Below are 23,680 nucleotides of genomic sequence, written 5' to 3'. Positions count from 1 at the left end.
TGCCTCCTTTACAGAACAGAAGATAAATTCTTTTAGGGCACAGGTCATGGAGATATGATGGCCATTCAGTATAGCCCCAACCCAGTTCAGGTACACTTCATGCAGATAATTATTTCTGTCTTTTCCACCTGATTCATTTTAGGAAGTCATTAAGCAACTAAAATAGCATAGATTAGTAAGTAAAAGCCAAGGTCATTCAAGACAAAAAATAAATGATAGAACATGATAATTAGCTAAACAAAATTCTTCTCTTTTTCTACATCCAATTAACATTATTTGCAGAGGCAGCACTGGTCAGCATTCAGGTCAGCCATGCGTTTACATTTTAGTTGGACAAACATTTTTTTTATTCGGCTGCTGCTGTTTTGTACTCAGTGGCCTATCCAGTGCATGCTACTAGCTTGAAAGCTACACACAAGCCATATCCAGCTAGCAGTCTGCGTGTGTGCTAATTCTATCCGCTTAGTTGGCACGGGTGCATTGAGTTTAGTTCTGCAGGATGAAGAGCAGAGGTGGATCTGATGCTTCTGTCATAGAGGTTGACTTGGCCTTGATTTCCAGCTTGGAGTATCATCTGGACATGTTGCACTGCCAAGCTGAAGTCATCCTTACCATTCTGAAATGTTCAAATGCAAATCTTACCTTTCAAAGTTATGAAAGTTTCAAAGTTAAGTTGTTTCAAATGCAAATCTTTTCTTGGTGAATCAAGTATTTTCACTGCTTAATGTTAACATTAACAATCAGATCAGTTCCTTTTAATTACATTGTGTTGAATCCGTTGAATCAAAGTAAGATGAACTTTGGTAAAGGAAAATGTCACTCAAAGTTACACCAGAAGTGATTTCTTTTTCACCGTCATATCTAATAGCATTCTGGGAACCTAAGATGTATCTGATCTGAACAAACTGAAACCACAGTATGTTGAACTATAGGTTCAGGTCTTTGAAAAGTGAAAATGTAAACACCTACATGACTGTAAAAAGTCAGTGTTCTTTCAATCACCCTTAGATGTGCTGCCTACATTGCCTTTGCTGTCACTAGCTGCTGTAGTATTGGAAGAAGTTGCCGTATTACACTGATCTCGGATCAGCTTTGCCCTTTGCTACAGTGGTGAAGATTAGGATTTGAAGCAGGGCAGAATGCTTGTAAAACAGGAAAATGAGCATTTGCAAAAATGCTGTTAAAAGCAAAACAGTCTAGTTAGCACAAATTCTTATGTGTTTGTATAGAGTTGGCTGGATCTCCAGTTGCAGCCTTGAGGTTCTGGGGTTTAATGATCATTTACAATGAAACAGCTCTGCTCTTGTCCTTTGTAATAAGGGAATCACTGGTCCTCATGGAAACTAGTATAATCTCACACAGGTATTGTAGAAATTCAGCAAGCAGTGTTAGGTTCTCTTCCGATGTAGTCATGAACCAAGGCACACAAGTGAATGCAAACATGTGTTACTTACAAGTTGGATTATACAAGTCCATATGAATGTGCAATAAGGAGATCGTAACCAAGTGAGATATTAACATGTGAACCTTTCATTTGAGCCAGACATCACCACTGATGCAGTGGTGCCGGGTAACAGAACGTCCTCCACAGTTTTAAACGAATGCTTCAAACAATACATCTGCTGCATTCTGTACCAACATTATATAAAATTATTTTATTTGTTGTGCAGGAATTAAGTTAACCTCTAATCAGTCAAACCCTTTCAGCTGTGGTCTTTAATGATGCATAAGGCTGAGGAAGCGCAACTAACCCAATGTAGTTATTAATACGCATAGGCCGAGCAGCATACCGGCTCCACACGCTGCTGTGGAGGGCGAGCTTCCCTGCACTGCTTGCTCAAAGGCGTGGAACTATCCGATATGTCCTCCGTATGATAATCATGTTACTCAAATCATTTGCAGCCAGCCTGTTACTGTAACCAATATTTCTGTTGAGATCACCTGAGAAGACAAATTGGAAGCATGTTATTGACAAAACTTAATTTAGAAGCCCAGTTCCCCCGAGCAGCGGCTGGATCCTCCTTGGCCAAGACACGATTTGTCATCATTATTGTTAGCAGCCTGATTCGCTTCTGTAAGCATGGTACAATCACACAGCCCTATCCAAGAAGCAGACTGTGAGACATTTTAATCTACAAGCTGCATCAGGCTGTTTTGGAGATTTGTGGTCAAAAGGCATCATGACTCCAACCTCCCACAATTCTGCTGACTGACTCACTCTCAAAACTGACTTTACAAATCTTAAAGCACCATGAAAAATAATAGCTAAAATACTACAGTCCTTAAGGTAATTCTAAAGTAAATAAGCCATATCAAAATCAATCAGCTTGCTTTATAACTTCACGACCACACATCTTACTTATAGTGGAAGTGACACTTTAAAGATCTGAATCTTAACCAGTGTGCTTCTGTGCTCAAGGTACTGCAGTCGACAGGCAGAACGACCAGTGACTCATTTCATTTAACTGCCAGACTGTTTCACAAATATTTGATGAAAACATCATAATGCATAGCTTTAAACAAATAATCTCCAACCAAACCTTGATGAAACATAATGAGCACTTACTACAACATTTTCCAAGTGTATTCCATGAGATTATTGATAGGATGAAGTAATTGCTATTGGAATTTTTTTTTTATATGTGTTTCTAAAAATATGTTTTTCTAAGAAATTTAGGCTTGTGTTTTTTCTGCAGGTATGCATTAATCAGACCAGGTTTTACCTTCTGTACTAAAAGTCCGTTCTGCCGGCTTTGTGGTGTGGCAGTAACAGAGCTAATAAGTAACACTCAGAACTCTGGGGATGGAGAAAACCAAGCATTCACACATTCTAGCACTGAGACAGAAATGGAAGGCAAAACATAAGAGTCTTAGTGCCCCTAAGCCTCAAGCACAGCGCTACACCCAGCGCTCCTGTCTTTGCTACTGCTAAGAGAGCTTCTCCACCAGCAACGGCTCTTTAACACCACAGCCTGTGCTGCATAAAATGTGTGTGTCCTCGTTCCTCGTTAGTCCAGGCAGTGGCTTGGCCGAGGTGACTTTTCCCCAGGCTCCACTGAGAACACACGCTGCTCGTTTTCGTGTTTCCACCGTACAGGGTTATTAAAGCCATCATTAAACTAGCATTAATCTAACACAAGACCAGACAAATGCATGGCTTGGTTAAAGAGTCAGACGGAATATGTCGGAGCATTTCCTGAAAGGGGCTGCACTGGTGAAGGGAGGATGGCTGGAAAATAAACCCCAAAAGTCACGAAGCAAAACCAAAATCCAGAAACAGCTTAGCTGATATTGCTGCTCCTGAGCAAATCCGCTTTGCAGGAGGTCCCGTCATAATCCTCTCCCAATCATGCAGTTTTTGGATTACAGTCCTGTAGCAATTCTTCTCAGGTATTGTTCTTAATATGATATTTTAATTTAGCAAAAGACTGCTAAAGGGTTAAAATCTCACAAGATGCAGCAAGACTCTCAGAGAGGCATTCTGTTGCTGGGACCTAATGGAAGCAAATTGGTTTCAATTATGAGAAAATAGATTTCTGTCTTTATGGCAATGTCTGTTGGCACTTTATTTTGAATAAATGCCTAAACGTCTGCAGGGGCATCATGAACACATGTTTAAATGAATGACTCACCCGTCAGTATGTGGGCAAAGAACATAAATGCACTGCTTCCCTTGCATTGCTGTGACCTTTTCAGACAGTGTAACAACTGAACTAGCAGCACTTTGGGTAAAACACACATGGTATTGGATCGTGCATGTGCCCTGGTATCACACTGATGCGAGATCTCTGTTCATGTGTGCATGCTTATTTAGATATGAAAGACAAACCCTCATCCCAGATCATCAGCTTGACTCTAAAAGTGTGATCAATATGACCCAATGCATGCATAAAGAAGACCTCTCTATACATAGAAACTTCAAACCAGGCTCTCATTTCATTTCTTTTGAGTGTTGGCAATGCTCTAAACTGAAGAGATAAAACTCAATACCCACCAGAGACATTCATAGGCCAAAACAGCTGCAACCATCAGTTTTCTCATCATCAATATGACAATGCAGGAGCAATCATACTGCAGAGCCACTGCTGCTAGACAGCAGGTCACGTGATTGCCTGTCCATGTCAATTAATGTGGCCGTTATTGAACGTTCCAATAGATTTTAAGATTTATGGCAGGGGCTGAATAGTGAACTCAGAGTCATGTTCCCCCAGACTTTGGATAGCAACCCTGGGTTTCTGGTGTTAGGAATGTATTTAGTGGTTGTTTATGGATAATATTAGTTTTAGTTTCAATAAAGTATTTTAATAAGTCAGTAACATATATAAGCTCTATATAAAGATTAGTTAGTTAATAATATATGCTAATGGTTTGGTCTACGGTAATGTTTAATAGTTTATGTATGTAATACATAATAAAAATGATAGACATGTAATAAATTATAGACATTATGAAGGTAGCTTGATTTGATCATGCAGGGAGTCCTTTATTTTTGTGGTTGTTTTTAATATTCAGCCTTTGCCTTAAATGTCGTGTCAGGTAACACGGAACTATTGCGAATAATATCGACAGTGAAAACGTGACCCATGAAATAGTATTCTTTTTACGTATTTGATACCAATTGCCTGGCGAAGTTCAGGCGCAAAGAATGTGTAGAGTTCTGAAGATGTGTGTCGTTTGGAGCTGAAACTTCCAACGTTGCTCCCTTAATGATACAGAACGGAGTGAACAGCGCAGTATTTGGGATGCCCTAGCTTCTAATTAAGCAGGTTACTGGACAATTCAATTGTTTTGTTTTTTTACCGTTCACTACAATCAACTAATCTAGTACAGATAGAGTGAGACTGAGCTCTTGGGTGTTTGGGAGGACTTTTAAATTTGTCTAATTAATTAATCTTGATAATCTCGTTAACAGGAACCTGCAGTCACTGTCCAAATTAATTTACCTTATGCTTGTTAAATGCACGATTTTCGTATGTAGGCTAAAAACACATTCTTACGCAATAGTATACTACCAAAGTGGGGAATGGAACGAGTTTTCGGGAAAGCAATAGCACTAGTGTAAATGTTCGTTTCTCCGCGCCTGCCTGCCGTTGCATGTGTTTGCTGAATTATTCGACTGGCTGAAGTGCCGTTTGCGCCTCCGATCACCCCATTCTAGCGGAGCAGGCGCGAGAAGCAGTCGGCGCCGCGCGCGGCTCCTCCACTGGGCTCAGCAGACATGTCCAGATTCAAAACCATCACAGACTGGCATGCGACATGGAGTCTCCTTACACCCTTTCTGGAATGAATATTTTGAATGAAGGTGAGTGAGATTAAAGAGAGGGCTTTTATTTCAGTCTGTTCGCCTGTGTCTGTGCGACTGGCGTGCCTCGGGGAAACTTTTGATGTAAGATGTGAGGCGTTTGTTAATTTCAATCGATTACTCAAATTCTCAAAAAAAAAAAAAAAAAAAAAAAAAACGACGACGTCGGAATGTGTTTCATCTCGGATTTATGTTATGTGTTTGTTTTGCAAAGGTTAATAAGTTTTGTGTCTTTTTCCTTGTTTTTGTATCATGCCACCATGATGTAGTTGTCAAACAGTGCAATAATGCTAAAATGTCAGAGATTATAAAACGTCAGCAGGAGTACTTATACAATGGTGTCTCTGGATAGTGGTGTTGATGTAGATCTATAAGATACGATGACTATGGGGAAACTCCTCCCTGATCCCTGGCCAGCTTGCACGGTGCGTAAATTGTGCTTTAAACTGACGCTTACTCTTCAAACTGTCTTCACACTGACACAGGCAATATCATGCACCTTAGGTGGTCGGGCACTGTGCCAGTGTAAATAATGGTTGGCACGATTACTGGTTTTGTGAAGACCCGTTATATTGACCTAACATTGCAGAGGGCGCGTGGGCACGTTTTACATCTCTAATTATTTTGTACATGTTGCTGATCTTTGGTTGTTTCGTTTGTCCCTACAGCTAATTGCATAGTTTCACGCATGTGTGTTCCTACATTAATTTCTATATAATTTTATTTGATTTGTTTTAGCTGTTATGCCCCTGGGAGAACTTAACACTGTTCACTCCTTGCCAGTACTGCTCATGTTATGTTTGAGCTACTTGTGTACACTACTCACAAATATGGGAGAACTGAAGATATATTTAAAACCTCTGAAAAAAAACGTGTGAAAATATGTTTTCCACAGTAGGATATATTTGATTTCCATCTGTTGTGCACGTAGATTTTTGTTCAGTTGTTTAGCGTGATTTTGTGCCCTTTGGTTGCCAGGAATCCTGCATTGCTCCAGATGCAGTTAAAGAACTCACCAGGTATTTCCTAGCAACCCTTCTGCACCACCCAGTACCGTCTCTATATATTGCACTGTTGTAATATCTCACAATACACCTGTTGTAATCCCACCAGTGCACCAGCTAGTGCATCTCTCCCCCACCCCACCCCCACCTCTCTCTCTCTCTCTCTCTCTCTCTCTCTCTCTTTCTATCTTTCATATTGGTGACATTGGAAAGTTCTTTAGTGGTAATTTTGATGGGGCTTGAGTCCAGAGTTTGGCTCCAGATGAAATAGCACTGTGGTAACCGGGTGCCCTGTTGACTCTGGCTTTTTGGTACATGATTAACTGATTCACAAGCTCGTATCAATGGCTTGCATTCTAATCCAAATAAATCACCACTTCCTTTCTATTGGCATTTTTCTTTTTCTCTTTTTCATTTTTTTCTTTGAGTACATGAGTATGAGTATATTTTGGTATTATAAGCATTTTTACATCGTCGTCTATTATTTTTCATTAGTTTCATTGGGTTCGATAATCCAAACATCATATAATGATTCACTTAAACAACTCCATGTTCATTTATTGTAAAATCGAAGTTTGTGCTATTTAACATATATCCCAATAAACGCTACCTTTAGGACCCCGCGGACCGGTTATTTATTGTACTGTAGATGTAGAGGACAGCTTGAAAGCTTTAGATTAGCTAGCTTGTAGAAATTTCTTATATGTAATACATATCTCGTCCTTGTCTAAACTGCTGTTGTACCACCTTCGTTTCTGTCTTGTTCTCCGAATGTGGAGAGTCCCATTTGTGGCTTTTAACAGATCAGCGCAAGTCAGATGTAGTGAACACATATTGAGACTGAGTGGAATATTTGGGCCGAGAGCGCGTCACATCAGATGGAGTGTCCAAGTGCGTAATCTTCTAGTGTATCTTCACCGAAGAACCGCGCTAGCAGCCGAGGGGACTGGGCCATGGATGCGTGACGGGAGCGCGACCAGGCAGAAGGGCTTATTTGGCACGATTTGTGTCCCATTCGAGCGGCTAAAATGAATTCGCAGAGAAGGAAAGACAGTTAAACACAAGGGAAGAAGTGCTTTTCCGCGCTCAGGATTTCCATCTTGGACTCTTTTGGGGGGGATAATGAGCGCCGTAAAGTGTAAATGAGGGACTGACCAGAGAAATGGACAACTGGCTATTCAAACTTTAATGCGGATGTTTTGGGTGGGAAACGAGTTCCCTGTCAACTGCAATGACCTGATAATAAAGGGGCATTTGTTGGATTTATGAGAAGCGTCGCAGGCGACAAGAAGGCTAAACAGTTCCCCGTTTGATCGCGCAGAACACGCTCCTCGGACAGTAATCGGTCATTTCATCTGAAGTGCTCGAATCTCCCCTGATCCCGTCGCGTGTGAGAGAGGTATGGCTCCGAGATTCAGCGGAGATTGACGTGCCGTAAGACACATTTTCAATCGCTGCAATTAGTCAGCTCGTTTAGTTCGTGGGTCATCAACTTTCGGGATGCCGTTTTCCCAGAACTCATCGCACTGAGATTAACACGCGCATCTTAAAGAGGATCCTGTGATCTTTCGCGAACTTGTTGAACACTCAAGACGGGACCCCTCGCGTTGCAAAGCGACAGGGAATCGCAATAATGTAAGTAACTGTCATTTTGAATTTTTGTATTTTCCCTAGTAGATAGGCACAGAGCAAATGTGGATAATACAAGTAAATTAACGGCATGTCAAATTCGTGATGAGATTCAAGTGAGTGACGGTAGTTTGTGGTTGATGGTTTACTGCTATGCCCCCTCCCCCAAACTGGCATTTCTATGAACGCTGTGAAGATACAGCACTTGACTGGATTGCTGTGTTCAGTGCATGTGAATACAGTACAGGAGTTGAGAATGGTTTCAGAACCTTGGACAGAGGAACGGCGGACACGCGCCAGCCGGGAACCTCGTAGTCCAGCCTCTGCGAATACGTGGACGACCATTGGAAGCGCCCTCTGGTGGGGGTGACCTAAAACCAGGCGTGTGCTCTTTGGCGTCCAATTATACAGTATGGCAATTTTCATCGCCAATCTAAAACGTGATTATGCATTGTAGCTATCATACGTGATTCAGTAGCTTGACGTTTTGCTGATGTCAGACTCCATAGACAACCTAAGAAAAACCGCTGTCTGTGCGTGGGATGTCAGTGTAGCGGAAACGTGTGGAACTTGATGAATTTAAAATGAATATGTACCTGTTATGCTACTGTTCGTATAAACGGCATTAAAATAAAACGCAGTAGCCCGCACGTTGTGCTGACTATAATCTGAAGATGTCTCATGTTGAGTCGCAAATCCTTTGGCGTATATTGTATTAGGTGAAATTCATAGTTGTGTAGAGTCATTTCTTAGGCGTATGGACAGAGGAAACCCAAAGATACCTTCAAGAGCGAGCTTCGGCTATAACATACAGCTATGTTCCAGCTGCATTCAAAGCGTTAAAGCAAAACTTTTATTGTGAATCGCTGTGTAATTTGTACCGGCCAATGCGTACAGTTGTGTTCTGACTAGAGCTGCACGATATTCACCGCCTAACGTGGTCAGAAATAATCTAATGCATGTCTGCTTGTTTAAGATCCCAGCTAAAACAATATGAAACCACTATTGTATCACCATTGCAAATGTAAAAATAATACCAGAACACTGTTATTAGACAAGAAGAGCGCAATAGTAACTAAATAGTTATGACAAGTGCACTACTGTGTCACCATTCTAAAATCCGTGATATAAGAATACATCGATGGTAACTAAATAATCATTGCAAGTGCCATTTAAAGCATTGTTATCTTATTAATTCAAATAAGGATTAGGAACAGGTTGTTTATCGCAAGGCCTTGAATAGTCATGTCTCCCACTTTTCGTTCTCTAGCTGTATATTTTTGAGTAGTATGACAATGCGTGGATAAAACGCAACGCTGAAATCTTTTAGGCAAGAGTTTCTAAATAATGTATAGCGTCTTCCTATGTCACGACAGAATACGCGCGCAGCGAGACATGATGTGTGGCACTGGTGAGGCCATTCTTACTGGGACATTGTACACGGGAACCAAAGGAACGCAGGTCACGAATCTAAGCCGCTCAAATAAATGGCATCACACGAGTATAGACTCACCCCTTCACCAAACCTGAAACTTCAATCATAAAGGAAACTGGTAGAAGCCACCGAAGAGGAAAGAGTGGCCAAGAGGAATGGTGGGGAGTGCCATTAGTGAAGCAGTGCTGGAGGGTATTTCTGTCTGGGAAGGGTAAGGGGACCGTGCTGGATACGTAGTGCGGTGGTGGATGACGCGTCCAATGCGCGTCCAACACCTGCCGTCTGATTTCGTCTTCTTCCGCTGCTCTCTGTAAGAATTCGGGATCGCGCTGACATTCATGTTGCAAACATGGGCCACACGGTTCGATTAGTGAGAGATAGACTGAGAGAGAGCGGTGGAGAGAGAGAGAGAGAGAGAGAGAGAGAGAGAGAGAGATCAAGATAGCGGGCCTGAATATTTCATGACACCCTGATGAAATGGAGTGATAGGCGTGCTCGTGTGATGAAGTGTGCGTTAATGCAGTGTTCATCAGCTCTGTAATTATGTCGAGTCGTCACTTCTCAGAGAGACAGTCTGTCTCTCTCTTCCTTCTGTTTATTTATGAGAGCAGTTTCCACATTGGCCCGTTAATAATGATTATAGCTACGCTAAAGGGAAACAGGTTTAAGGAGAATATATATATATATATATATATATATATATATATATATATATATATATATACACACACACACACACACACACACACACACACACACACACACACACACACACACACCTTTAAGAGTATTTCACATTTGTTCACTCCTGCATTTTACATCTCTACAGATGTTCTTTTTTTTCTTTATGTATGTGAAATCCTATCAGGTGGGACATTGTTTGATCCCTCTGGCAGATGATTTTGATAATTTTTTTAATATCACATTTTTCCTCATCCTCTGCTAGTTCTCTCTCTCTCTCTCTCTCTCTCTGTCATGGGCTGAGATTTTCATTTGGACAGTGGACTAGTTCTGTTCTTTGATCCTTTACTCTGATTGGTCATAAGGCTTGCGGAGGCTTAGGTCAGTGAATGCAGAGGGTCTGATGCCCAATTTAAATCTCCAACGTTCGCTGCACTTGCAGGCTCACCGATGCGACTTGCACATTCTCAAGAAAGACTCCAGGCCTGGAGAGCTGTCTATTCTAGCAGCTCCTCTATGCTCTAAGGGGGGGGAAGCACAGGAGAACACCGCAGACTTATAGAGAACCTGCTTGGGATGCAGAGTTCGCAGTCCAGACATTTAGATTTGTTATACCTTCGAAAAGCAGAGATAGAGGGAGTTATCATACCTGCACTGCTCACATGGTACTGGAGGGGAGTTAGTAGACTGGAAACCACCACTGTATCTAAACTGCTCAGGACTGATCTGACAGTCGTGAGACACATGTGAACACAGCAGGGTCTTTAGCCAATTAAAGGTGTGGTCTGCAAGGTGCTGACCATGTTACATTACTTGCAGTGACAGTTAAAGAAGTAGATGGTGGTTTGTTGCTTCCACTCAAATTAATTGGCTCTGCATTTGAAACAAAACTGTGGGCTGGAGCCCTTTTTGAGGCTTTAGCGATGTTTGGTGGTTTTAACCAAGAGTTGAAAATCCTTCGTAAATACTTTAATTATGAATTTTATATAATACAAAAAATCTGCTCTGATCTCTTGAGTTATGAAAAATGTCTCAGAAGATCAGAGCTCAAGAGAAATAATCACATACAATGAGTTACAAAATTCGACTGCAAATAAAAACGTTTGGCTAATGCTTCTGTGCGGAGCAGAAAACTCTAATATATCAGAGTGTATATCTGAGATGTAGCAAGCAAACTGGCCTCCAGTTGCCCCACCGAGCTCAAACAGAGCCGGGGAAAGCATCTGTGTCGCCACATGGACGTGAGCATTTGAGGCCTGTCTCACACCCAATAAAACTAGCGGAGATGCAGCTGTGATAGGCGAGGCGGCGGTCAGTGCCGCGGCCATTCCGCCGTTTGATCGCTATCGACGGCTGTATCTCAGTGCTGAGCTGAAGGTCCTCGTCTGAAGTCAGCCGTGCCGGTGAGAGGCAGGTGATGCGGCCCACGTAGCCTCAGCGTGTCTTCCTGCCTGTGCACTGCTCTTCACTTCCCGCCCGCCCGGCCGGCAGCTCAGCGCTGCTGTAATGAGAGGATCGGGCTGGCGGCTGCAGCTCACAGAGTGATAACGACCCACAGTCTGTGATCTTTAATGTGTCCCGCTGCCTTATCTCCCCCTGTATCACCACTGGCTCATTTCGTACACACACCCACACACACACACACACACACACACACACACACACACACACACACACACACACTCTCTCTCTCTCTCTCTCTCTCTCTCTCTCTCTCTCTCTCTCTCTCCATTTCCCTCCTTCAATGTTAAACTGGACCTGTCCTGTCAAGCTCTTTACATATTATATAGTGTCTCTTGTGACCATTTTTGCAGATATTATCTGTTTGTTAATCACTGGTAGATAGACAGCGAGAACCTAATGCCCCGTAGGGTTTAATTTAAACTATTTTGATCACCCCAGTAACACAGCTGCGTGTAACAAAGCTGCTCTTTCTTTCTCTCTTTCTGTATTTCTCCCTTTTTCCATCTTTCTCCATTCTTCACTCTTTCTCTCTGACTCATTCTCATGCTTGTCTCACTGGCACCTTGTCTCTCCACCTGCCCCCTCACTCACTTCTTATTAAATCTGGTGGATCTAATCAAGGTCTCCATCCATCTCTAGATAATGGTCATTGTGATGGATGCGATGGGTTTTAATAAGACACTGCCGTGCTTTCAAATTCATAAAAAAATTGACCTTTTCCAGTTCTGGCTGTATTCATGAGAACTGATCTACAGTTTAACCGTGCACCCATCCTTGAGGAAGCAGACTGAATAGAGAATGATGGTGTGTTCAGGAGAACTTTGGTAGTTTATTCCTTTTGGGGATTTTTAAAGAAATGAAAGCACTACAGGCATCCATTCCAGCTAATCTGACTAATCTGTCATACGTAGTAACATACTGATTTGCATTATGTTTTTAAAGTAAAATCGCTTTGTGATTCTACAATGCGCAGGAAAAGTGTGCTGTTTTCATGTGTTAATAACCTTGAGAAATGGCTTTAAAATCAGTCAGTACCACACACTATTGTTCATTTAAGCTGTTGGAACTGGCCAAACACATGAAGAGTGTTATTCAACGTAGTGAAACGATTTGTGCATGGAGTTCCGTCCAGTAGATTTCTGGCAGCTTTTGTGAAGATCCAAATTTTATGATTAGCAGTGTTTTTCATTTGTTTTCTTTCTTTTCCTTTTTCTTTGGTAATAATATTGCTCCCACAGAACTAGCCCATACACCTTATGTACCTTATTTACAATGGAACAGCGATTGCAGAAATTATTTTCATCTGTAAATATTTTGAATAATCTGTAGCACTGATTCTATTATTTTGTATGTTTGTGTTGGAGAGTTGGAATAATGCAGGAAGTGTTTTATGCAGATGGGCATTGTGCGCAGAGTTAAATGTGGACTGAATGAAATGTCCTGAGAGCTGGTCTGGTCTGGTCCAGTGTAGCTCACCCTTCTGCTCCATGGTACTCTGTGAAGGCCTGTGGGGTGGCGTGGGGTGGGGTGGGGTGGGGTGGTGGGCCGGGTCAACAGCTCTGCTAGTCGGCAAGGCTGTCTAACCAACGCTTAAATGCTACACCGCACCGCCTTCCATCCAGCTGACTGTTTGGTCAGGTCTTGTCAGTCTCACCCCCCCCCAGCACACGCACATACACACACACTCGCTTCGGACCTTTAACCCCAGTCTTTTTGTGAAGCTCTGCAGCTGGGCCGTGTTGTTCTGGCCGTGCACCAGAGAGCCCCTGCCCTTTTTAACGCTGGCTAGTCTGAGGTACCAAGCCAGACGGTGCTCGGCAGACAGACGGCACTGAGGATCCCAGACCTCCCTCAGCACATCCATCCATTCGCAGAGGGCGGAATTCGAAAAGCCATGATCTGAACCCTCAATTGCAGAACCGGATCAACTGTCTGGAGTTCATGAATGGGAAAGGCGGAGAGGTGAAGGAATCATTCTCTGATTTGAGTCGTCTCTGTCTCTCGTCTGCCCTTTATGTTTCTGGGAGCTCACTGGAGCAGATTGTGGAGCAGATCGTGGAGCTTTGGCATTGTGCTGTCTGTTGTGGATTGTCGCTCATTGTGTTTGTATCTTCTTTCAACACAACTCATTTTCAGGATTCAAGACATAAATTATACGCTTGATAAAACGATTCGGCAGCCTTTATGTTCTGCAAATCTCAGTGGTTGCCTCAATGATCCCAGGTTCACAATTAAGAGACAATGAATGCTCTAACAACATCATAAACTCTGCCTGACAAATAACCATTTGAGTGTAATTAAAAATAAGAAGTAGGGAATGTATAAACAAATGTGTGACTATAATGCACTTGTAAGAAGACACAAAGTCCATATTACATCTAGTCTATGTGTAATATCCTATTCAAACCAGTGTGCATGTGCGTGTGTCTGTATGTGTGTGTGGTCTGTTCAGCTGTGAAGATATTTAACACTCATAACACTGTACACTATCAGACTTCAGTGTAGTCCTACAGACCAGCAGGGTCACACCAGTGCACATGGTGGTTAACCTCATGCTCGTTCACATCTGTGGCCTGCTGAACCTAAATCCAAAATGTAATACGTTGACTGATGTAGCCTCAACATGCACAATATGCTCCTGTAGTTCAAAAAGCATACAGGTGTTTTGATTAATATTTCTGGTTTTTTGTATTATTGCTCAGATGTGAAGGTGGAGCGTGTACGTAGGGGGCAGGTGCCACGAGGGCTTATATTCTGCATCCTGCCGTCTCTGCCTGTAAAGCAGGAGACACGGCGGACGCAAGCGCTTTACTGAGATAAGGCCCAGCTTCTGAAGTCAGAGTGGTCCAGGGTCAAAAAACAGACAGACACCACAGGCAAATCCGAACCCGATAAGAAAGAAACACTACTCTAGTTTCGACAGCCAGAAGACAATAATTTCAAATAACCAGTATGTTTTAAAAACATCTATTCCTGTAGTATAATACGCAAAGTTGTGTGTGTGTGTGTGTGTGTGTGTGTGTGTGCATGTGTGCGCATGACACGTATTGTAAAGTTTTTCCAGAGAGAACAGCTACAGCTGCCAAAAGCATATTACAGTACAGAAGCATATATTACAGTGTGGAAAGTCAACGTCTGTATGCAGAGAGAGAAGGAGCCCAAAGAGAGAAACTCATTACTCAGATGCACGCACAGATTCTGTACGCATAACCATACGAGCATGTCTTTCAATTTGACGCGTATGCCGTTTATGAAATACAAATGCTATTCCAGAAAGATGCTTGGTGAGCTGGAGTGGTGTTGTGTGTCCGCCTGCTCTAATTAGGTATGCACACATGCGCGCAGGTATGCGTTTGATGGATGATGTCAGTAGTGGATAGGGAGAGACAGGAGTATGTGTAACGTGGGGACCTTGGGAAACCTGCAGATCACGTTTTCTTTGATGGCCTTATGGATATGTGATATATCTCTGAGAGGTGTGTAACATTCCCACAGGGTAAGAGCAGGGGGATTATGCTTCATTCCACTGCACATCTGTTGATCCAGCGCCCCCCCCCCCCCCCAGCTGTCAGCCTCTGTTCCCCCCTCCACACTCTCACTCTCCTCTCTGCTTCCTCCTTACAGAGCACAGGGACAAAAAGACAGGAAGAGGAGGATGACTGACAGGAAGCAAAGCTGAGACGGCTGTCAATCAAACGCCTGGCCACAGAAGACGATCCATCCGCATATCAGAAGACTGTCTCTTTCGTGCTCTCTCTGTCTCTCTCTGACTCTCTCTCTCTCTCTCTCTCTCGCTCTCCCTCTTTCTCCTGGCCTCCCAGCTCCTCATATCTGCTCTACTGCAGGACCCCCCCCCCCCCACCCCCATGGCCATTCAACCCGAGTGTCTTAGCGGAGTGCAGTGCTGACAGTGTGGAGAGATCGGCTCATCGCCCCTTCACGCCCCTTTAAACCCCTTTACGCCCCTCCCTGTGACCCCGTGACCCCACACCCAGTCTCCTGCAGTGGCCCGCCATGCTGCCTCTCTCCCTTCCGCCGCCCTCTGCTCACTAAGGCTTGGATTATTCCGTAAGCTCGTCCCGAACGCGTGTGCGTGTGCACAAACGCACAGACACACTCTCCGTCTGTGTCTCTGTGGCTGGTGCGTGGGGCTGTGAGGAGAGGGCGTCGGGGGTAATGCCGAGCCAGGCAGCCATGCACGTGTGGCTGGTTGTGGCCCTGCAGGCCGTGTGCCTGGGGCTCGGGGAGGCCATGCAGCACTACCCCACAACCTGGGGGCACTACGACATGTGCAAGTCGCAGGTGTACACCGACGAGGGACTCACCTGGGATTACATGGCCTGCCAGCCCGAGGCCGCAGACATGACCAAGTTCCTGAAGGTGACCTTGGACCCGCCCAACATCACCTGCGGGGACCCACCCGAGACCTACTGCGCGCTGGTGAGTGGACAAAGGGATGGGAAGGTCAAAGTTCACAAAGTTCACAATCTTTTTGTTGTTTAACCAAGAAAACATTATCAGCCTATAAGAAATGGTTCCACAATGCACTTGAAAATATCCACAAATATATACACATAATGAAAATACAAATTAACACAAAAAAGTCATACAGTGGTGTGTAAAGTTTATGTTCATATTTCCACATTTGGTGATCTGTCTCTTCTTCTGGATTTACGGGTGTACATCTGGGCGTTTTGTCATACTCAAATCACAAATATTTTGAGTTAACTGTGAATTCGGAGCCACAGTGATAGACATACAATTACTACAGGAAAAATCACTGAAGCCAAACTCCCAGCTTGTGCAACCAGACAAGCATTTTACATTTACAGATATTAAAGATCTCATATGAGGCTTTGGTGGAGGCCTTTATTAAGAGTCTTTGTGAAGTAGTGTGTGTTTCATTAGCAGGAGGAAGTGAGAGGACAGGAGAAGGAAGGGATGAGTGAAGCGCTCAGACGCTTGAACGCTTTGAGAAGAACAGCTGTGTGTCTTTGGAGGGCCGTCGATGGCTAAGGTGCTTAATTAGAAAAGTGTCATTTAAAGCGTACTTTCATTCAGGCTCTTTGCTTTCACACCTTTAAGCTCAGTTTGAAATTTGTTACTTTACAAAGCTATGGGTGTGTGTGTCTGTGTGTATCAAAGGCCCCATCACAATCAATGCCCTCTCTGCCATTATGGGGGTCTGAGTGTAGATAAAGAGGAAAGAGTAGCTTCTTACTGTATCTGAGGAGTAAAAATAGTGTCTCTCTGTCAGCCTGCGGACAGGGACCGGCCAATGAAAGGACCCGGAGTGACACGGGAGCAAATATCTGCCGTGCTGGGGCCTTTGAAAAGTGAATTATTCAATATATTTCGTAGCTAATGTGTTTTATTCATGGGATACATTATTCAGGGCCTCATCTCTGAGGCACTTTTCAAAATGCTGACGGTCTCTGATAGATTCTCAAGGTTAGTGGAAGGCCTGCTGCCTCTTTAGGCTGGTCATTGTCACAACGTGCTTATGTTCTAAGTGTGCTCAGCTGACTTTATGCAGATTAACCCCCAAACTTCAAGTCAACCCTCATGGCCATTCCAGGCGATGAAGAGATACGTCTGGAATGGGCACAAGTGTTCATTGCTGGTATGCATGCTCCATTTCATGGCCGGTGAGTCTGTAATTTCTCCCTAGCTGTGAAATCTTAGCAGTGGGAGAGATGACTAAAATCAGTTGTGTTGTTGTCAAAGGTTTGTGTATTTGTGTGTGCTATATGTGTTGTACATCACTGCAGGTCTTATTGTCTGTTTTGTGTAAAGATCCATGCTGAATGAGTTCAGCAGTTGTGGAATAGTGTCGATTCTCTTGGTGTGCATCAACACCAGATCGATATCTGAGAAGTTAGCCATGAATTGGCAGCAAATATTTACAGCAATATACTGATTATACCAATAATAGTTTTTATGATGACTGCAATCATTCTTTTATTTCAGGCTATTGCCATTAGCATTGAGAACCTATAAGGGAACTCAATCCACCTCAATCCACTGTAATTGATTTCTGCCCAGGCTTGCTGTGGGTCATTCCCTCTCCCTTGCTTTGCCTCTCTCCCTCTTTCTCTGCATCTCTCTCCCTCTCTCTCTCTCTATCTGTCAGTCTATTTATCTATGTCTTTCTCTCTATTTATCTCTCCTTCTGTTTCTCTGGGCATCGTCCCATTATTAGGCTCGTATCAGCCATCTTTTGCCTGTGGTTGGTTGGACAGGCTCCAGCTTCAGGCAGAAGACAGGGAGGCTGCACGAGATAAGTATCCCCTCTCGATAGCTCCCTGCTGGGCAGGAGGGGACAGGGAGGCTGCTTGATTGTCTTGATCAAAGCCTATGTCTCACTCTCTAGAGCAAGGTGATATCTTGACTCTTGGTGACCCTTAAGTGGTTCTGAGGTGGCCTCAGCAGTGGAATTTAAAATGGCTACAGAAGCAATTTGATGGGTAATATAGGGCCTTATAGCACCTTCTCTTTAACACAGCCATCTGGGAGAGACTGCTTGAGCCCTATATACTATCATACTTCAATTCTTAACCGCATAATGACTGTAGGCAGTGATGGGTGGATATGTAGCTCTAACTTCTCAGCTGCTTCTGTTTTGGACCTCTTGTCTGTGATGGAGATGACTTTCCGAGTTGCTGAAGATGTCATTAACTCCACAAACCAGAGAAAGACCATCTCCAAACTTACACCACAGACTTACCAGTCATTCTAGCATAGGACAGAGTGTGTGTGTGTGTGTGTGTGTGTGTGCGTGTGTGTGTGTGTGTGTGTGTGTGTGTGTGTGTGTGTGTGTGTGTGTGTGTGTGTGTGTGTGTGTGTGTGTGTTCAAAGGCAGATGGCAGATGAACCTATACCCCCAAAGAGGGGCAATGAAGTTCACTGCCAGTCAAATCTTAGGAGACATAGAGATTACAACAACAAGCTGGCTACGTTCACTAGTGCTGAGGCATTATGGGGCCATCTGCAGAGAGCATTCAGCAATATGGAGGGGGGAGGGGCATCCAGGTAACCCTCCTTGCTCTTAATTACAGGTCCATCGTCCTGGCCCAAAGACACATAAGATGTTTTTTCCCCATGTAATGTTACGAAACTAAGATACAGATAGTCTTTTTAGCAGCAGAGGGGTAGGCTGGTCCACGCATCTAACACGCCTGCTGTAGCTCCTTCACGTGCAGCTGCAGGAGATCTTCAGCAGCCCACAGTCATTAGTAACAGGGAGAGAGTGTGGAGAACCATGACTTGAAAGTAGCACGGCTAATCACACGTGCAGCGTCTGATCCGAGGTCATCGACAGCACTCTCAAGTTATACCATGCCCAGCCGTGTTATTAGAAACCCACTCCTTGGTAAAGCTCTGTACAAAACCCGTCTGCGGCGGTCATTTTCCGAGGACCAAACTGCTGTTGGCTGGACCCTCAGCGCAACAGTGACAGTGACACAGACGTGTAAAAACTTCATCAGCACCTTCAACCGGGCCACTGCCGTGCTGTAAATGTCATGTTGAGAACAGTCCGCCACTCCAGTAAGACCCCGTCAGCAGTGGTCCTGTGGTCAGGAACTGTCCAGTGATAAATTGATCAGAGACAGGCCATGCATGCCAACCATTGCGATGCAATCTGGTATTCTTATAAAATGCACCTATCAGACAGGTATACCCAGTGTAGTAGCCGACTGCATGCGGCTTCATTTAAAAGCATTTCAAGGTGGCTGCTTTGACTGTGTGAATTACTGTAGGGGGACGAGTGATTAAGCAGAAAGCCATTTACACCTGGATGGCCTGCACACCTCTGAGCTCCCCCCCCTCCTTGCCTGTCATTATCCCATAAAGTGACATAGCTTTATTTGTTTTGATCTATAAATCTGACCTTCTCCTGCATATTTCTGCAGGGACCCCAGTGCGCTCTCAGCAGGGGGGGCCATGTGACGCATTCAGGCACCATCCCTCAAGTGACTCGCTGCTGACATTTCACCAAGATTTGAGCGTGCTGTCAGCAACAATATGGGTCGTTTCATATTTAAATCTGCATTCCGGTGGATCACCGAGGGGACGGGCCTGTGCCAATAAAGCACCCTCTCACAGACAAATGGTGACATTCCACTTTAATCAGACAGTTTATGCACACCATGATCACTGAAAGACTGTAGGCAAGACAAAAAAATGCAACAAAGCAGCTTTTCAAAAGTGCTGACTTTTCATGAATAGGCCGGCATACAAATATTTGCATTTTAACAATATTGAAGAAAACTAATTATGTTTTCAATAGACTCTATTGAGCATGTGAGGGTGCAGTCTGGGGCGGTCCTGATCTGATTATTTGTTTGTTTCTGTAATCATCAGGCTGATGAGCTGATAAATCAGAAGTGACTGGCTGGAGTAGTCTTTCTTTGTTCGAGTTCAAAAACTCTTTATAGACTACGTTTTATCACCACACATTTGGGGTAATAATTACATCCCCCCCTCCCTGTCCCTTGGCCCAGACCTGGGTATTCTACTGCACTGCCAGAATAAAAACTAAAGATATAATAATAAGGTTTGTATTAAACATTTAAAGGGGAAGAGACAGTGTGCACTGCATCGTAATGGCTTAGCACGGAGGCTGGTTGTTTTCGCAGGTGGAGGGTTATTTTACTGTGTTCATGGACTTAATGTGTATGTGTGTGTGTGTGTGTGTGTGTGTGTGTGTGTGTGTGTGTGTGTGTTTTGATGGATGAGTCAGCAGAAAGGATCGTTATTAGGAGCTGTGGTTTACTTGGTTGAAGATTGTTACATGGCTGGGGATCCACTTTGTATGCAGCCGCGGTGCCCGGCTATAAAGTTAGCATGAGCTGCTGGTGGTGGCTGGCGGACTTTTTTTTTTTTCCCCTCTTCTGTTTTTAGGGTTCACACACACATAGTGTGGGAACCCTATTGTAATTGCTGGTATTTTTCTTATTTTTCTTATTCTTTTGCCCATTTTTTGACATAAAATACATCGTGCAGCCTAGACCGTAATGCCTAGAAAACCCAATCTTGGCAAAAAGGTTCAGTTACCTCCAAGGACCAGATTCCCATACAGGGACCCCAAATTGGCCTGATGGTGGCGCTATAGCAGACCATATTGACTTTTTGTCCATATCTCCTACACCGTAGGTCCTAGAACCAAAATTCCAGTTCCTATGCATTCCTTGACTAAATTCAATAGGACAATTAATATACAACCATTAAGCTCCGCCCACTTAGATTTCGAGTTAATTTGCATAATGTGCAAAATCACACACATCTTTGAGCGCGAACTAGTCCCTGGATTTTTCACATACGTGCACATATGTGGTATCAAAACGTTCAGAAGAGTCTGAACTTTAAAATGTATCCAACAAAAATGCTAATTTCTTCACTACCTAGTCAGTATAAGCCAATCAAATGAGGGGGCGTAAATTCAATAGTAAATTTTGCACAAATGGAACTCTAACTTAAGAAAACTTGCATGTAATGAGATGGCACTTCACAGACAGCTTCCGTGTGAGGGTCTGGGGCAGCTCGCAGTGGTTGCCATACCTCACCTGCTAGGGGGCGCTATAACATGCAAAAATTTGCCCCATGCACTCAGATTGGCCGATCCACATGAAACTTGACAGACATCATCTATGGGCCTCTGGAAACCAGGTCCTAAAGCAGACATGCCATACTTCCAAAATGGCTGACGTAATCGGCCAATCAGTGATCGGCACGCGTTTGACAGGCTTACCATTGGTCGATCTGCACGAAACCTCTTGGGTGTGGACAAGTGCACGCCCCCTATGACATAATCCAGCCGGGTGTCGATTGGCCACTGGGGGGCGCTATTGCAAAAAAAGCAAGTGTATCCCCTACATAATTCCACTTGGGAACATGCAATTGGACTCTTTTGATTCCTTGCAGTAGTGCGAACAACTTTCCCATTACATGTCCTATTAAAAAATGCACAGTTTATTTACAGTTAATAATAGTTTGAAATCATCACTTTTCATACTCCTCCTAGGATTTTCATACTATCATGTCAAGCAAAGTCTTATAATACTCTACAGAGTGTGAAATCAAAAAACAATCCAAAGATTTTGGATTTGAGGACACTTATACCTGCTAAATATTTTTTTAATGGACAGCATCGATACATATAATATTCATATTCTTAAAGCTCTTTCATATTTTACCCAATTCTGACCAAAATGCACAAGCCCATTCAGAATCCCATCCTGAACAAATTTGTCAAGTTTCATCTAAATCGGTTATCGTATGGCTCTACAGTGCAGTATTATATACAATGCATAAGAATGCATGTAAAGTCCCTCTGTCACCTTCTCCTTCTCACACGCACGCAAGCTGAAACTCACACTCTCAGTCTCTCTCACACTCTCACCCACATTCCCCCTCCCATCTCTGTGCCCTAAGTAAACATTGCTCTGGCTACCTAGATCTCTCTGTGTCTATTAACCAGGCACACACACATACAGGCACAAGCAGGCCTTCCTATAGCATTCACAATTGACACTTCCCTAGCCATACCCACCCATATCTCAGTGACTAACACATGCTTATACAAACTGATATTTGGCTTCTTTTTTGTCTCTCTCTCACACAAACACAGACACACACACCTTTATACCTATATGTATGTATAGTTTCTATGTATACTTATGTATGTATGTATTAGTATATGTTGTCATAGTTTGAATACATATACTACCACACACACACACACACACACACACACACACACACACACACACACACACACACACACTTCTACCTAAATGTATGTATAGTTTGTATGCATATCTATAGTATATGTATAGTATATGTCAGTCATACCAGTGATGTCAGTCATATCAGACATGCCAGTCCAGTCATGTCAGTTATATCAGTCATGTCAGTGATGCCAGTCATGTTCTGCCAGTCATGTAAGTCATGTCAGTCATATCAGTCATGTCAGTCCAGTCATGTCAGTCAAATCTTCAAATCATTACAGTCATGCCAGTTATGTCAGTCATATCAGTCATGTTAATTTTGTTCGTCATGCCAGTGATGTCATTCCAGTCATGCCAGTCATATCAGTTATGTCAGTAATGCCAGTCATGTCAGTCATGCCAGGCTTTGCAGACTACATTCATACTTTGAATACACAGGCAGTCATGTTAGGCGTGCTACGTGTACAAGGAGTGAATTAACTAAGCATAGTCTCTGGCTCCCTCAATCTCTCTCTGTCAGTAATATACAGGCCCAATCATGTATAGACAAGTGCAGGCCTTCCTATACTGTTCACATAGATGCAGCCATAGCCAGATGTGCTATTTTTGTGTCTCCCTTTCTGACACACACAGATGTCATCACACTCTACATCTGTAGAGCACACACTGGCCAAACCCAAACAGCTTTTTTTTCACTTTTAGGTCTAAAGGACCTTTTGGGCTTCCTTTTGCCTATTGAGGCCAAAATGCCTATTGGTGTGTGAACCCGCCAATCGCCGCTTGCGGCTATATTTTTATTTATTTCTGTATTTCTTTATTCCAGAGCTGTGCGGCTCAGAGTCCTCATATCAGGCAGCCTGGGGCAGGGGCTGGAGAAACGCATTTACAAGGTGACGCCGAATATTTCCACGTAGTCAATTTTAATAGTGAGGCTTGAGATGGGCGGGCTGTGCAGCGGCAGCATGGAGATGAGGATCAGCACCGGGGCCATAGCGCCACCTGTGGCCACACACCACCAGCACATTCCACTGAAATCTACACACGCGACTGCTGTGTGCAAATTCTAGACTTTTCATGACTGTCTGTAATTAAGTCACACGAAGGCAGTCTGAGAAAGCCATTTTGAGATTGTTCGAGTTACTGCTATTCGAGAAAGTTATCTTTTTTAACACTGAATTGCAGCAGCGTGAAGAATGTTGTAATGGGGAAAAGGCAATCTCTACCAAAGAAGTTTTTCAGGCCGTATTAACCTGCTTGTGCAGTCAATCCTATCAGCTGGCCTGTGTATCGGGCCAGCTGCAGGAACAGGAAGCAGACTCACACACTGGAGCTCGGCTGTCTATCTCCAATTCATCAAAACATGGATTAGTTGCATACAGTCTGCCACAACAAGATAAGAAAGGACTTCCACAATCTTGGCATCCGATAATACTTT

General features: G+C 43.5%; 1 protein-coding gene across 7 annotated transcripts in view; it reads left to right on the top strand.

Moving 5' to 3' along the window:
• The first annotated feature begins 4,690 nt into the window (after positions 1-4,690).
• ntng1a (netrin g1a) overlaps positions 4,691-23,680 on the top strand; it is a 91,820-nt gene continuing 72,830 nt past the window's right edge. Inside the window, exons 1-3 of one of the 7 annotated variants that reach the window (XM_076971184.1) lie at positions 4,691-4,766; positions 5,159-5,302; positions 15,140-15,955. In XM_076971184.1, coding sequence (XP_076827299.1) covers positions 15,692-15,955 — 264 coding nt within the window. In that variant the 5' untranslated portion in view covers positions 4,691-4,766; positions 5,159-5,302; positions 15,140-15,691. Of the gene's footprint in view, positions 4,767-4,829; positions 5,303-6,280; positions 6,322-6,976; positions 7,942-15,139; positions 15,956-23,680 lie in introns of those variants that run through there. The other 6 variants (XM_076971186.1, XM_076971185.1, XM_076971187.1 and 3 more) reach the window with 6 other exon arrangements.

This window comes from Brachyhypopomus gauderio, chromosome 13, assembly GCF_052324685.1.
Source record: "Brachyhypopomus gauderio isolate BG-103 chromosome 13, BGAUD_0.2, whole genome shotgun sequence".
Classification (NCBI taxonomy): domain Eukaryota; kingdom Metazoa; phylum Chordata; class Actinopteri; order Gymnotiformes; family Hypopomidae; genus Brachyhypopomus; species Brachyhypopomus gauderio.
The sequence above is the reverse complement of the archived record's forward strand: the minus strand, read 5'-3'. Positions and strand labels throughout refer to the sequence as shown.